This window comes from Podarcis liolepis (genome assembly GCF_965112155.1).
Source record: "Podarcis liolepis genome assembly, chromosome: 3".
Lineage (NCBI taxonomy): Eukaryota > Metazoa > Chordata > Lepidosauria > Squamata > Lacertidae > Podarcis > Podarcis liolepis.
In genome coordinates this window covers 92,418,679-92,432,373 of record NC_139557.1, presented here as the reverse complement: position 1 = coordinate 92,432,373, position 13,695 = coordinate 92,418,679, and the positions used below count along the sequence as shown (strand labels likewise).

General features: G+C 43.3%; 1 protein-coding gene across 1 annotated transcript in view; it reads right to left on the bottom strand.

Moving 5' to 3' along the window:
* PARP1 (poly(ADP-ribose) polymerase 1) overlaps positions 1-13,695 on the bottom strand; it is a 37,884-nt gene continuing 24,189 nt past the window's right edge. Inside the window, exons 12-23 of the mRNA XM_083496040.1 lie at positions 13,224-13,356; positions 12,066-12,261; positions 10,967-11,095; positions 10,511-10,594; positions 8,929-9,051; positions 7,728-7,856; positions 7,024-7,122; positions 5,433-5,585; positions 3,516-3,643; positions 3,127-3,188; positions 2,017-2,131; positions 1-569 (exon numbers count right to left, since the gene is read on the bottom strand). Coding sequence (XP_083352166.1) covers positions 488-569; positions 2,017-2,131; positions 3,127-3,188; positions 3,516-3,643; positions 5,433-5,585; positions 7,024-7,122; positions 7,728-7,856; positions 8,929-9,051; positions 10,511-10,594; positions 10,967-11,095; positions 12,066-12,261; positions 13,224-13,356 — 1,433 coding nt within the window. The 3' untranslated portion in view covers positions 1-487. The remainder of the gene's footprint in view (positions 570-2,016; positions 2,132-3,126; positions 3,189-3,515; positions 3,644-5,432; positions 5,586-7,023; positions 7,123-7,727; positions 7,857-8,928; positions 9,052-10,510; positions 10,595-10,966; positions 11,096-12,065; positions 12,262-13,223; positions 13,357-13,695) is intronic.

The following is a 13,695-nucleotide window of genomic DNA, read 5'->3' as shown; positions in this document are numbered from 1 at the left end:
TTTAGTATGAAATTAGTTTTTATTTTTACTTCAAAATAAACACATTTAACATTTATTCATAATCGAAACTAAGGAAGGTATTTTGTAAAAAAACAAAACAAAAAGATTTATAAACAATTCTAAGCTCTTCCTCCCTGCTTCACTTACAAAAGACAACAATCAAAGGTGTGTTTGTGTGGCTATTTTGTTTTTGGTCTGTCGGTTAAAAGTCACAGAATGGCCTTCATACTTGAATTGACCAAAAAGAAGGAGCTGGGGAGGAGAGAAACAAACCCAAACATTTTTCATAGTACAGTACTTAGTTTCATGTGTTTTTGCACATGTATCGGGGGGGGGGGGGGAGTCTTACTAAGCTGACTGACTAAACTTAGATTCAGCAAAGCCCTGCAACTTATTTCTTGCATCTCAGCAATGGGAGTAAACACTTTGATATTTCAAAAGGGTTTTGCGTTATTAAATCCTTTAACATGTCTTCCAAAATACTTGTTCACCAGAGGGATGTCTTATAGTTGAACTTCAGTTTTAGCAGGTACTTCAGATTAACCTGAGCAGTATCGTAGACAATATATCTGAAGGAAACAATGAGTTAAGACTTTTTCTTTAAAAAATGTTTTGTGAAGGACATCAATGCAGGGTGGATGCTGAAATGTTTGCAGCGCCAATGGGGAAAACCATTCTTACTTACCTTTGTTACTGGTTTCTTCCACGCAGCCACATTCTGGGGCACACACACATACAAACCACTGTTTGAATTCTTCTAAAATTTCAGAAAGGAGCCCCTGATAGGTGGCTTCTGTCCCTCCCCTTGGAGACAAAGTTTTTCATGTATGTAATTTGTCATATTGATCAGAGCACACAAAATGGCACACGCTTAAGAATACAAAATATAAAATAAAAAAACCTTTCAACTGAAAATTAAAATAATTAGAAACCTCACTGGAGATTGCAACAACTCCCCAAAGTCTGGCAATACAGATGAGTTTTACCAGAAAAAACTTATGTGGAAACTGTAGGAGAGAAAAGGCCTAGTTGTAGGAGAAAAGGTCTAGTCAGCCTCCATAAAGGGGCACCATAGCTGAGGATGTTTCACTCCAGGTTGACATAAAACTGAAGGATGGGGATCAGATAAGCATCACTCCTAAATATTGTTATAGTTTGGGACTGGGGTGGGGAGAGAAGCGTTCCCTTAAATAAGCTGGGCCAGGACATTTCCACCAGTAAAGATCAAAACAATCTGAAATAGGCCTGAATACAAACTAGCAGCCATCATAGCTGCAGGAGCACTGATACTTTATGGTCCTTATTACCCAATTCCCAACTAAGATAAAGGATTCAAACCCCAGAGAGCCACGGCTCCTCAGTGTAGACAATAATAACTAGAGGAACCAACTGTTGTCGGCCTACAACAGTTTTCTTAGGATCCTAAAGGATGCTGGCTTTTTAACAAGGTAGCTTTTGAACTGTCACCAGGAGGAGCTCTATGTAGAGCCAATACTTGTCCATCGAGTGAAGGCTGAAGGAACAAGGCCCCTATCTCTTCCAGGAATAGAACGCCAATACATCAGTGTGCAATTGATCAAATGCCCCGCTCCCGCACCCAGCAGCCCCTGACAAGCTTGGAGGGCAATCAAAGCACACCCACTGAGAACAGTTTTTAAAAAATCTTAAGTACTAGTGGAAGGAGAGGGTGCTCCACACTCCCGTTTTGCTTCACGACTCCTGTGGAAATCAAGGGGTTTGGGTGCCATGCTTTCCAAACTGCAGAATAAAGTTACTCACATTCAGTCTCATACTGATGTTAGGAGGTCAGTATCCCTTCCTGATGGTGGCATTCAATTGTCCAGAAGCAGCCATCGGCAGGCAGGCCAGCTCTGCTCTATGGCCGTGATTATCCCCTATCAGGGATGCTGTAGGAATGGATTTCCTGCACTGGCAGGGGGCTAAACTAGACTCACTTCCTGGCCCCTTCCAACTCTATGATTCCACGTTCCTAGAAAAATACTGTTCAAAGGATACTCGTTATACAGAAGACAGGTATTGCTAACTCCTGATGGTATTCCATTGCCTAAAGGAACTTCTACGCCATTGAGAGAGGTAGTGGCTGTGGGATCTGGTGCTGTTTTGCCCAAGCCTAAATAGGAGGAAAAGCAAACAAAATTGCAACTGACAGGTGCACATATGCATTAAGCAACTCTGAACTTACCTGAATCGTGACTAATTTTCACTCATTTCTTTGGTGTCAAGAAATCTATATATAGTACTTTGCTCAGGTGAAACTGGGAAAGGCACTACCTGCTAAATCCAGACTAAGGCTGCAATCCTAATCCCAGTTACTTGGAAGTAAGTCACATTCAACTGAATATGGCTTACTTCTGAGAAGACATGGCTAGGATTGTGCTGCAATGTTTCTTTTATTGTGAATTTTATGCGTTTTTACTGAGGCATTCTTTAGAGTTTCATTGCATTGTGATTTTAGATTGTTGCAAAGCAGCCCTGACTGCTTCATGAGCATAGCAAGGTGGGATAGGAGCTTTATGCACAAGTTCCCACATAGTTCCTGCTGAAATCAATGGGACAAGTCACTTGCCCTATTGATTTGAAGTCCTGATCCAATCCTTTGTTACTGCTCACAAAGATTTACAACAGGATATTATTAGATATCCAGACAATCCAGTTCTACTAGATAGCCACTAGATCCAAGCTTTTTGTGAAATGGGTTTCTGTTTGCATATACCAGAGATGGGGGATCTTCTGCATCTCAAGGCCACATTCCCTCATAAGAACTACTTGGTGAGCTCTGTGACAGAGCAAGGGATTTCAACCCAGATCTCTCATATCCAGCTTTGAGGATATATGCAGTGCATCATGTTAGCATTGATGCATTAGAATATCCAATCTTATAATTTGCTATTCAGCTAAAATTGTCAGTAAATATATTTTTGGGTTTTAAAAACATATTCTATTGACCTAAAATAACTGCAGAAGTCACCAAACAGTTTGCAGATCTTTTCCCAACAAGTTTGAAGGAATTTGGCCAAAAGCCCAGGGCCAGCCTTGGCTACTATGGCAAATTTGCTTGCAGTCTTTGAGTCCCCATTTGTAGCAGCATTTCCAATGGGGTTTTACCTTTGACACTGTGTTTTCCTTTCGGCAGCTTGGTTATGTGGGATGCATTCTTCAACTCATACCTAGCAAACAGAGAGGAGGACTTAGAGCAGTACATCAAATACATTTGAAGAAAAAGCCTTTCCTTTTCAGTTTGGAACAGTGGTTCGCAGATTCAGCTGATGCACGATTTCACCACTTCAGAATGCAACCCTTTAATAAGACTCACCGTGATTTAAAGCCTGCCATTTGATGAACGCAGCACAAGCATTTATATTTTGCAAATAATCAACTTGGTGAAAGGGTTCTTAAAAATCAGTCGAGTTCCAAATTTGGATTTAAGATACTTTGAAGTTAGGAGTTGCATCACTGTACATGGTGCAAAAGTACTCTAAACACACTTGACTTACATGTTTCCAAGGGCAACTTCTCCCAGCAAGATTAAGCCAATCGGGTCAGTCTGAGAGGTGTGACAATAGTTGGCACTCTTGGACACCATATCAGCAAAGTAGATACCTTTACCAAACATGTAGCCCGTCTAGAAGGAAAAGAACGGCGACAGTTTAACAGCCAAAAATCAGCTCATCAGAGAAGTCTAGTGAGAAAACAGAGGAATTGAGGACAGACTGCAACTTCCTGTTTTGTGAAACCTGGTTAAAAATATATGGATATTATACCTGAAGGAGTGTCTCCACCCCCATCATTCTGCCCGGACACTGAGGTCCAGCGCCAAGCGCCTTCTGGCGGTTCCCACACTGCAAGGAGCAAAGTTACAGGGAACCAGGCAGAGGGCCTTCTCGGTAGTGGCACCCGCCCTGTGGAACGCCCTCCCACCAGATGTCAAAGAAATAAACTATCTGATGTTTAGAAGAAATCTGAAGGCAGCCCTGTTTAATGTCTGATGTTTTAATGTATTTTTAATCTTTTGTTGGATGCCGCCCAGAGTGGCTGGGGAAACCCAGCCAGGTGGGTGAGGTATCAGGTTACAATGGTGATGGGTCTCAGATCACCATTCCCAAAGGGCTGGATTTATGGGGTGAGAGTGAGAACCTCATTGTAAAGGCCTTCCTCTACGATGGATGCTTTAGTGGAGATTCTTGCATTGAAGGAGTTGGAATAGATGACCCCTGGAGTCCCTTCCAACTCTGCAATTCTGTGATTCAATTCTGATGTATAGGGAGCTGTCTTTAAATTCTTCCTACTATGCTTGACACTTATTAGTATTGCTTAAATGTTATTGGTATGTCTGCTTGACTCCCTTGGATGCTTGCACTTTTTAAAGCAGCCTGCTATCTGGGATGTATTTGCTGTATTTCTCACTTTTTTGTGCTTTTCTCATGGCCTGCTTTTATGTTCATTTGTCTACCCTTTGCTGCCTTGGGCGCTTTAAGTTGAACGAAAGGCTAACAACATTTTGAAAAGCTAGATATTAGCAGGGCAGAAATGGTTTTGAAATAAAATAATGCATACATCTTGCCAGAATTCTGAATGTAGGGGAAAAGGCAGGCTTACACAAAATTACTTGGGCAGTTTGACTAGTATGCCTCATTCTCTCTCCACTTCAGCAGACGGAGACATGCTACTTACGTAGACATATGCAAAAACATTCATACCCCGAGCTGTATTAGAGGAATACTTTCTTGAGCCATTATCTTAATGGAATGTTTTTGAAGGTTGTTTTGGCTAGCCTGAGCCACATTAATATGGTTTCCAATGGTACATCTCCAGGCAAGTAGTAGATTAGATGTTTAGTCGTTCCCCCTACTTCTGATGTTCCGGTTACCAGGGCCATTGCTTACGCAGACTGAACAGCACCAGCCGCCATGCAAGGAGGAGTTATCGACAGGCTTGGGGGAAACTCCAAAGTTTGCAGAAGTTCAGAATCAAAGGAAAAATATATTCAGAACCTTTAGGACGGGGAGAGGCAATGTGGTGCCCCACAGATGTTGCTGGGCTACAAATTCCATGACCATGGGCCATACTGACTGGGGCAGGTGGGTGTTGCAGTTCAGCAGCATCTAGATGACATCATACTGGCTACCCCCAGTGCGGACCGCACATGCTCAGTAGCTGACTGATTAGGAGCTGATGGAATACTGACTGATTGTTGGGGAGAAAAAAGCCTTGAAAATAGGTGGGAGTGGAAATCTGGGAGTATCCACTGGAGGAAGGCATTGAACAGGAACTCCCCACATGGCAACATTTTGTTGCAGGTCACACTTCCTTCTTTCTATTGTACATGGAAACCAAAAAGGGTTTTTTTGGGGAGAGGGATTAAAAGTTCTGTTTCTACACGCAATACACTAGCAAACTAGTCTTGTACATACCACAGGAGCTTCAGGAGGAGCTATTCGGAGACCCTGCGACAAGATGCCAGCGTAGTTGGTTGTGCGAGAACCGTGCCAGAGCAACTGACGGTTGTGCAACTCCTGGAATGGCCTATAACGCTGAACTTCTCCTTCCCGCTCAATCTTGAAAATCTTCGGAAGGGATGGAGAGGTGTGGAGAAGAGAGGGAACGAACCATACATCAAGATATGTGATCACTGAAAAACCATTTCACAAGCTGCCTTATACTAAAGACCATTGGTCTACCTAGCTCAGTAATGTCTATGCTGATTGGGAGAAGCTCTTCCAGACAATGGTCTCTCCCAGCCCTATATGGAGACGCCAGGGACTGGACCTGGAACCTTGTGCATGCAAGGCTGATGTTTACCACTACAGCTACAGCTTGTCCTTGCTGCTGTGGGTTACAGTTCATGGCTAGTGAGCTTAACCATGAGCCTGATTTGGATGATACACTCAGCCAAGCCTTGAAAGGCAGCAGAAAGGGCCACGGAGGAGCAAAGCGGCTGCCAAGTTCTTGCCCAGATGCCCACGTGCCCTCGTGTTCAGCTTAGCACATCATGCAGAACAGGCCACAAACACAGCACATACGTGGGCCTTGCCAGCACAAGTTATACACAAAATGTTAAATTCAGAATTCTCTGGGAAAATTAAATCTTCCAGATTGCTCGAGATATGGAAATGCTTGATGCCACATTTCGTTTCAGCCATCTAAGAATTAAGGTGGCTTTGAAGGTTCGAATTTCCATACTTTAGACTTGGGTTTGGGGGGAGGGGGAAAAAAACCACTTGACCAAAAATGAACGAGACAGCTGCATGGGCTGGGTTTTCATGTGACCTGGGACTGGGGAATCCCAGACAGGCTACTGACCAAGAAAGAAGAATATGAAAAGAGAAGACTCAATCCCATGGCCCATCCCATCCTCAATCCTTAACCTGCAAAAACAAAACAAAATAAAACCCACAACTGTCCTGTCTGGACTTTCTAGGTCAGCATTCTTCTCCTACAGCCACCACCCAGATGCCTATGTGAAGCCCACAAGCAAGACATGAGACCTCCTCTTGCACCCCAGCAACTGGCATTCCAACTGGTATTTATTTCCCACCCTTCACCCAAAGGTCCCAGGGTATATACACATATAGTGAGCAACTCACAGAGCCTCACTCACAGAAGAAGAGTTTGGATTTGATATCCCGCTTTATCACTACCCGAAGGAGTCTCAAAGCGGCTAACATTCTCCTTTCCCTTCCTCCCCCACAACAAACACTCTGTGAGGTGAGTGGGGCTGAGAGACTTCAAAGAAGTGTGACTGGCCCAAGGTCACCCAGCAGCTTCATGTGGAGGAGCGGAGACGCGAACCCGGTTCACCAGATTACGAGTCTACCGCTCTTAACCACTACACCACACTGGCTCTCAGAAGAGCTTGTGTTCCTATACTATAGGTTTTCGCATATGGAATACTATTCTACACAAAGGTTAGTTCAGAACCGGTCATTTTACTTGTTTTATTGTGTGTTAAAATGACCGATTTTGAATTTAAACAATTATTTTCGATCCCCAGTCAGAACCTACCTCCATGACTTTCAAGTCATATGCGTTGTGGGTGCTTGCATGGGTATTCTTAACATACTGCTTTAGGATCTTCGCTTCTTCCGAGTCTTTATCTACTACCTTTGAAGGAAATTAATGGGGGAAAGTATTGAAAACCTGAAGCGAAAAGAATGCTAAGAACACATTAGGCCATTAAAAGTATTACACAATTTAAATGATTTCATGTTCCTATTGAGCCGGGAGGTTTGGCCTTATTTTGAAAGGGGACAATGACAAGAAAAAATACTGGTTCAGCACCCATGAGTTAGGACATTTTCTCAGAGGTATCCTGTGGTTGATCCTGAAAGCCCAGCTGAGCGGCATCCAGGGAGCTGCAAAGACTAGACTGCAGACAGGACCACTTCTCCTAATGCAGGAAATCTGGCTTTGGTGCTCTTCCGGCTCTTCTTCATAAACCTATCTCCCTTTAAATAGGGGTTCAGAAAGAGACAGGCAAGGCACAGATGGAAGGCCTGACCCTAGAGGTGTCTTTGAAGCTTATTTACCCTGGGAGTAAGTTGAACCCAGGTTGAAATTGTGTCCCTTGTCTGGTATCTCCAAGCAAATAACAAAATGTGCTTTGTAGGTATAGCCATCCAAACTGCCTGTCAACACTGGGTGGGTGTCTTCAGCTTGTGTTGTTTTGAGATATACAACAGCCTTGTTTCTGTGCCATGATATCTTACCTTGATATCTGTTTTGAGCTTTTCATAGTTCACATCTATTGGATCTTTATCCCCATCCTGACCCCCACTTCTGAGTAGGCTGTAGGCGACCTCAATGTCAAGCAGATTGTCCAACATCTCCACCTTGGACTTGATAAAACAAGAAGATGCGGTTATTCTTGGCAGCAAACACATTTCATGGCCTAAGGACTTAGCCCCAATAGATTGTGTGGGGATCTACATGTCGCATTGCTGCTAAGGAAGTCGGATACAAGGTCAGCAGCACCGTCCTGATAACAGTAAATTTTTTGTCCCAGATTTAAGCCTGTCAACATAGTTCCTCCCCTTCCACTCATTTACCCCCACAAATCAATCCATGAGGTTGATTAAGCTGAGGGCTAGTGATAGGTCACCCACTAATTTTTAAGGCCGAGCAAGGCTATGAACCCAAATCTCTCTGGTTCAATTCCAACACCCTGCTCTCTCTGAGCACACTTCAAAGTGTTGGTGCTGACCTTTAAAACCGTAAACGGCCTTGGCCCAGTATACCTGAAGGAGCGTCTCCACCCCCATCACTCAGCCAGGACCCTGAGATCCAGCGCCGAGGGCCTTCTGGTGGTTCCCTCACTGCGAGAAGTGAGGTTACAGGGAACCAGGCAGAGGGCCTTCTCAGTAGTGGCGCCCACCCTGTGGAACACCCTCCCACCAGATGTCAAGGAAATAAACAACTATCTGACTTTTAGAAGACATCTGAAGGCAGCCCTGGTTAGGGAAGCTTTTAATGTTTGGTGTTTTACTGTGTTTTTAATATTCTGTTGGGAGCCACCCAGAGTGGCTGGGGAAATCCAGCCACATGGGCTGCGTAGAAATAATATATTATTATTATTGTGCTATGCAGATCTCTCTTTTGCCCTCTGCTCAGTGGGCCTCTGGTTAAGGGGCAGTTCACTCTCACCTGATGTCTGAACTCATCACATTCAGAGAGATTCCTGCCCCTCTCTTCCATTGCTCCATCCATTTTGTCTCCCCCTCTGTCCATTCATGCCCCCTAATATGCATCTATCTTTTGGGTTTCCCTCCACCCCACCTGAAATAAGCCTGAAGTGTGCAGATTGCCCATCTGCTCTAGGAGTTGGTACACAATTTATTTTATTTCTGTGCTTTAAGGGCCAGCTGTCAAAACTAAATGCTGCCGTTTGCGCCAGAGGTTCCCCATCAATACCTTAATGTAATCTAGATTATTTAAAAGAGGAGGCTTCTTCATCCCAAAGTCATGGGGGATCAGAGTGTAGAAGCGGTTGGAAAGATCCAATATCTGTGAATCGGTGCCACCATCAGAAACTGCCTACATAAAAAGGAAAAGCAACAAAATAAAAATAATAATAAAAATCAGCAAATATGTGTACCTGAGTGACTTCACTTACAAAAAGCTAGGCTTAGTTCAGGTCACACATTTATAACTTTAGCAAGAACAAGTTTTCTGGAAAACCAACACTTCCGTAAAAGCAGCTCTCCCATTTACCATATTTTTCGCTCCATAAGGCACACATAGTTTTTAGGGGGGGGGGGAATCAAGGGAAAAAAATCTTATTTCCCACCCCACCCCCAGCCCCAAAGAGCAAAGAAGCCAAGACAGTGAGCGGAATCCATCCCGCTGGCTGTCTTGGCTTCCTCTTTAGACGTGCGCAACCTCTCCAGCTGGGAGAGGCTGCGCGCGGCTTTGGCAGAAGCCAAGACAGCGAGCTTCCCCCGACCCCAGAACAGGTCCGGGAGCGGCGGCAAGGTTGTGAAGCCTTTGGAGCACAGTGCGAGTTCCCGCTGCGCTCCAAAGGCTTCAGGGATAGCCGCCTGAAGCCTTTGGAGCACAGCAGGACCTCGCGCTGCGCTCCAAAGGCTTCAGGTGGCTATCCCTGAAGCCTGGAGAGCGAGAGGGGTCGGTGCTCACTGACCCCTCTCGCTCTCCAGGCTTCAGCGAAAGCAACGCGTAGCCTCCGGAGCGTGGGGGTACGCTCCCTCTGTGCTTTGGAGGCTTCGCGTTGCTATCGCTGAAGCCAAGGAGCCTGCATTCGCTCAATAGGACGCACACACATTTCCCCTTAATTTTTGGAGGGGAAAAAGTGCGTCCTATAGAGCGGAAAATATGGTATTTTCAATTCAATCTTGTTCACAAATCCATCCCATAGTGAATCAAGTTAATAGGGTTAGACAGGCCCTAAAAGACAGTTACATTTATTTGAATCTGTCTTACATTTATTTTAAAACAGCAAGCATGAACTCTTAAAATGCTTGCTTAGGACATGAAGATTTTCCTTTGTAATATGCTGAACAAGTAAGCAGGGAGCAAAGTACAGACTTGGGCTCAATCCCAATTCCCATTTCTGGTCACTTTCTTGGGTGCGCAGTGAAGAACTCTTCCGACAGTAACATTAGGCCAAACTAGCTGACAGCGCAGCCCCACCAAATTTAACAAGAGAGTTTATAAAAGCTGTCAATCTAGCTTGACTTCCATGGAATGCCAAGCCATACACTTCAAAGGCTTCAGTATCACCTCAGCTGAGAAATAATCACATAATCAAATCACTCCCTTCTGGCACAGCCATTCTGATGAACAAGAAACAAGAGAAAGAGAATAGAGCAACTATAGAGCAACTTTCACTATATAACAAAGACTCTTCATCTTGCCTTTATGAAAAGGGAGGTTTAGGGGGGGGGGGGAAAGAAGTGCAATTTTTGGGAGGGGAGAAGCGCTAAGAATTCAAGAATTCCCTCAACCATTCTAAAGGTGCCCTTTATTTCATCCTCACCTGCTGCACCTCATTAAGGATGGAGTATGCACTCTGGATTTGTCTCTTGCTTAGCTTCCCCAAAGGCATCTTCTGGAGGTCAATCTGGCAATGAGATAAATGGAAGGAATCAACGTGAGACTTGTCGTTATGTGAAAACGTTCAAAGAATGCTTATTGAAAAGCTCAATGTCTTAAAGTAGAATGTTCCACGAAGAGAACAGATAAACTTTTTGTTTTGCTTTTTACGAGTTATCTGTTTAAAGGTCTATTTAAGAGCATCACACTCTGAAGATGCTGTAAGCGCTGTATCACCTCAGTTTCATGTGGGGGAATTTCTCATTATTGAGTGCCGCCACCACTGACTACTGAACCCCATGGGAAAATGGCTAGTGTTAAGAAAGCACTGCTGCCATTGTATCACACGGTGAACAAAAGGGAGAGCGACAAAGGGATTAGGCCAAAGATGCTTAGTAACCTCAAATTCCACCATGGCTTTCTTCATGCTTTCCACATCAAATATCATCTTGATGAGGTCCTGGACTGCCTTAGGAAGCTTGGATTTGGTTCCTGCACTCACGGTCAGCTTCTTCACTGCTTCTTCATCCTATGGAGGGGGGGGGGGGAAGACCACCAATATCTGTTTACACGTGCAGAGATTCTGAAGCAAGAATGGATGCTGATTAAATACTCCAAGTTGAAGATGTTCATGCAGTTTTCTAGTGATCTTATAGCTCAGGCATTTCCACCCCACCCCAAAGCATTTAAAGCAAAATCCTAACACTGTGTTTTGAATCAACTGGTTCAATAGATCTTTTTTTCCTGTAAAAGAAATAAGATTGATTTCCAGTTGCGTCCAATTAATTTCCCAAAATTCAGGGATTCCTTTTTAAAAAACACCATGAATTTTATTAATCTAGATTTCCAAGATAGCCTACAAAAGAGAACCATAAAACAAATATAAAACAGATCAAAAACATCAGAAACAAAAGCAGTTATTGTAGCAACAGTAAAAATACAAAAAGCAGTAGATATAAAATCAGTTAAAATCCTGGGCAATCTCTCCCCACCCCCAATGCTTGGGAAATTCAAGTCCAGAGCTAGTACGTTTGCATATTATTATTATTAGTATTAGTAGTTCTTGTCTGTTGGTATATAGCAAAATCATTGATATTTGCCGGTAGCATATATTTTAAAGCTATATTTCTATAGCATGGGATTAACAATAGGTAAACAACAGTGAATGTTACAAGCCCTTATGGTTGCCAAAAGACTTCTACTTCCAGCCTGGCAAGATAAACACCCCCTGTCCATTACACAGCTGTCTGAGGACCTCATTGTCCTTGCAACATCTGAAGCTGTTTTTTTAAAAAAATGAATTTATTTTTTAATAAATTTTGTGTGGGTACCTATTTCAACAGCTGTGGGTCTTATATCGACTCAAATGTTTAATTTTAGATGGAAGTTCACACATGCACATTGGTGTTAAAAACCTGCTGTTTGGACTTCTCATAAGTATTTCCTGCTTGCGTGATCTTTGATACAGTTGCGATTTTAAACAGGGTCACCCAAGTTACCTGCCCATAGTCTATTTCCAGAGGATAGAATTTTTTGGGATATTTAGTGAAATTCTTGGAATGCCACGAGTTGCCTGTCTTTTCCTCATACAGATTCAGGAAGTGCTCAATGGCTTCTTCTTTCGATGGCATCTGCTCTAGCTTGTTGCTTCCAATGACTGTGCCAACACGTCCCCAAGAGCGGAATACCCAGTATCTAAATTCAGAGGGAAAGGGGAGAAATTGGCAGGTGGAATCAACCTCGATGGTTTTCTCTATATATTGCTGGACCACAACTCCCATCATCTCTTAACATCCTGGCTGGGGCAAAGATATTTCCTGCATAAGAGTTTCTTCAGAACTAAAACAGCACACTTTGAACTGTACACAGCTTTTGATCGAGTGTAACAACAAAGGCAGATGCTGAACAAAGGAAAGAACCATCTTGATTGATAGGCTTGCTTGATGTCACTCAAGACAGATAAGATTGTCTACAAAGGGGTTTGAAGGTAAGGAAACTAAACAGTTTTTTCTGGGCAGAAAATAAAGTCTGACATTTCCATCAAAGTCAAAAGTAAATTAAAAAAGGACAGTGACCATTTCCCCTTGCTGCTGGGATTTAAGGTTAAGTTGATTCAGGTTTCTGGCTCTCCATTTTGTTTTACTTTTTTTTAACCTGTTCTTGTGAGCTGCCTTGCTCCTTCCAGCCCAACTGATGAGGGCCTGAAAGGTAGGATAGGAACACTTTAATCAATCAATTCACAACAGCAGCAATAGGGGGTCCTCCTGACTTTGTTGTGCCGGTTTAAAACCAACAGTAAGACAAAAACCTTTTTATTAAACATCAAACATAAATGGCAGACTGTAAATCTTGCGTTTGCATTCAAGTCCATGAGAGTCTATGCCGTAAAATAACTCTGTTACATCTTCAAAGGAGACACAGACAGGACTAAGGGTGCTGCCCTATGCAAGTATCAGCAGAGAGAGCCACCTAGTTCAATAGGATCTACTCCAAGGTAAGTGTGTAGAGAACTTAGGAACCCCCCTGCTGGATCAGACCAAAGGTCTATCTTTTGTTCAAGTCTCGCAAAAAAATAATAATGATTCAAACAGAGGAGCCAAGCAGGAGAAAAATTTGCAGCACACTTTCTATTTGGGAAGAGAGGAAGAAAAGCAAACCTGATTTCTCGGTCATCTTCCAACAGCTGAAGCTTGTAATACGAATTCGTTCCTTTAGTAATATCTACCAGCCCAAGAGTGGCACTGAAGATTTTGCCACCTTTTTCAAAGACGTGGGCAGAATCTTCCAAGCCTGTAAAAAAAGGCAGTCAACCATAGACAGGGGCAAACGCATTTGACCCTTATCCAAATTATTGTTTTAACTTGAACACATAGCACAGAGATGCTGAAATACATGCCCCCTCCCTTTCCCTGAAGCACACAGAGAGACATTTCAAAGGGGCTTCTCAACAGGTGGAATTTATTTACAACCTGTCCCCAATCCATAAAAGGACAGAGTGGCTGCACCCTTTTAGAAGTTGTAAAGAGGGAATTTCAGCTTACTATGCAAACTGCACTTGCTGAAATTCCCTCTTCTGGACAACTATTCAAGGTGCAAAAGTGTAGGAGTCCTGTCACCTTCTGGCAACCC